The 1791-nt window shown below is 49.4% G+C and overlaps 1 protein-coding gene across 1 annotated transcript; it reads right to left on the reverse strand.

Moving 5' to 3' along the window:
- Positions 1-701: 701 nt before the first annotated feature.
- TMEM217 (transmembrane protein 217) lies at positions 702-1442 on the reverse strand. The gene has a single exon (XM_067531648.1). It carries the CDS (start codon positions 1440-1442, stop codon positions 861-863), a length of 582 nt encoding a protein of 193 aa, XP_067387749.1. The 3' UTR covers positions 702-860.
- Positions 1443-1791: the final 349 nt, after the last annotated feature.

Genomic DNA, 1791 nt, shown 5'->3' on the forward strand with positions numbered 1-1791 from the left:
GGCTGGCCAGGCAGTGATGTAAATACCCTTGTGGCAGCCCATGCCCTTTATAGAGGGAGATGCTGCGGAAACAGCAATGGGGCGGGGCGGTGTTTGTTTGCTCTGACATGGCAACCATGCAACGCTCTAGCTCAGCTGGATGCCAAGATCTCTGCTGCAGAAAGTCCAGGGTGGCGTGGGTGTAGCCGGAAAAAGCAGCCCCAGCCTCTCTTCCATCTGACGGGGCGTGAGCACAGATGATCGGAGTAGCCCAAAAGGGGGGAAGTGCTGACTGAGAGATGGTCTGCTTGAATGCATCTTCTCAGCGGCATCTGCTGCAGGGCTGTTACGATACCCAGAACACAATTTACAGCTGTCCCAAGTGCCTAAATCCCTTTTGAAAATGAAAGCTAGGCTCTGAGCACTGCACTACCTTTAAAAATCTGGGCTTTAGCACTTACCCTAGGCTTTTCACTTGTCGATCTTCAAGTGCCTTACGAATATCCTATATGTCGGTATCTTTCTATTTTACACATGGGGAAACTGAGGTAGAGGGCGGTGGCATGACTTACTCAGGGTTATTTGGTGAGATGATGGCAGAGCTGGGGATAGACCCAGTTTTCCTGACTCCCTGTTCCCATGCCCTGTGACTCCCAGATGCAAAATAAAAGCTTGGGAAAAACATAAAACACAAATATAAATGATGGGCTTTTTGGGTTTATTCAGGACTTGAACTCACACAGACTGGAACATGCAGAAACAACAAGAGAAACATTGAATTACACAGCAGAGCCAGGAGAATACACAGATAATGGTCTCATAGCTCGTGCAGTAGGAAACACACGTTACTAGGGCCCAATGTAGTGCTCTAATACCTCCCCTCACACCAGTTTCCTAGCAGTGCAGCCCAACCTAAACCTGGGCGGTTCTGACACATTCCTAGAGATCCGCCTGAGCCTGAGTGACAGCCTGCCTTGACCTTTGCTTTCAATAATCAGCAGGGCGTATGTGACAATGAAGGAGAGCCAGAAGCAATCCATGGGGATCCTGGTGGCTAGCCCAAACCACTCTAGCGGGCTGAGGGAAAACCAGGCTTCTTTGGAGACCTGATAAGACAGGACCACGATGAGGCAGTTAGCTAGGTCATAGAAGGAGATCCATGCGACATAGATAAACATCCCCATGTACAGCCGCTTGTAGACTGAGTAGAGGAGGAGAATACATAGTGGGTAGGTCATGATGGCCAGCGTGATGGCTGTATAGTAGCAATGTGGTAGCATCTTCCCCATGATGGTCATGTTATTGAAGGGCTTGATTTGCTCTATATCAGTCATTGCTCGTTCTAAGTGGCCAACCTCAAAGATAAGGTACATGTTAGTCACTAGGATCATGTAGACAGCAGCGACATTGGCCCCAGCCTTGGGGGTCATGCCACAGAAACCCGCCGGGCACAAGATGAACATGTTTTCTCCACAGGCAACGGCACTGGCCAAAGAAACCTAAGGAGCGTTGCAGAGTAGGAACGAAGTTGTCGAGGCTTGTGTTAGGAATGAAGTCCACTGAACTTGAGCCTGCGTTGGAAAAGAAAAGGATCAGGCCAAAACATTGTGCGCGGGGGGAGCGGTCATAATTTGGAGCTGATCAGTGCCTGGAATACTAGCAGTGAATTGTTCCACTATCTTTACAAAGGGCTTGTGTGTGTATGTGTGTCTTGCGCGTGCACACAGAATAACCCCACCTCACCAAGACGCCTTCTAAACCAACTGGGTATGTCCCCTGTGATCCTATGTGCTCTTCACCAAGTTCTACGTC

Source organism: Emydura macquarii, unplaced genomic scaffold (genome assembly GCF_026122565.2).
Source record: "Emydura macquarii macquarii isolate MOO-44397 ecotype Brisbane River unplaced genomic scaffold, CSIRO-AGI_Emac_v2 contig_3220, whole genome shotgun sequence".
Taxonomy (NCBI): Eukaryota; Metazoa; Chordata; order Testudines; family Chelidae; genus Emydura; species Emydura macquarii.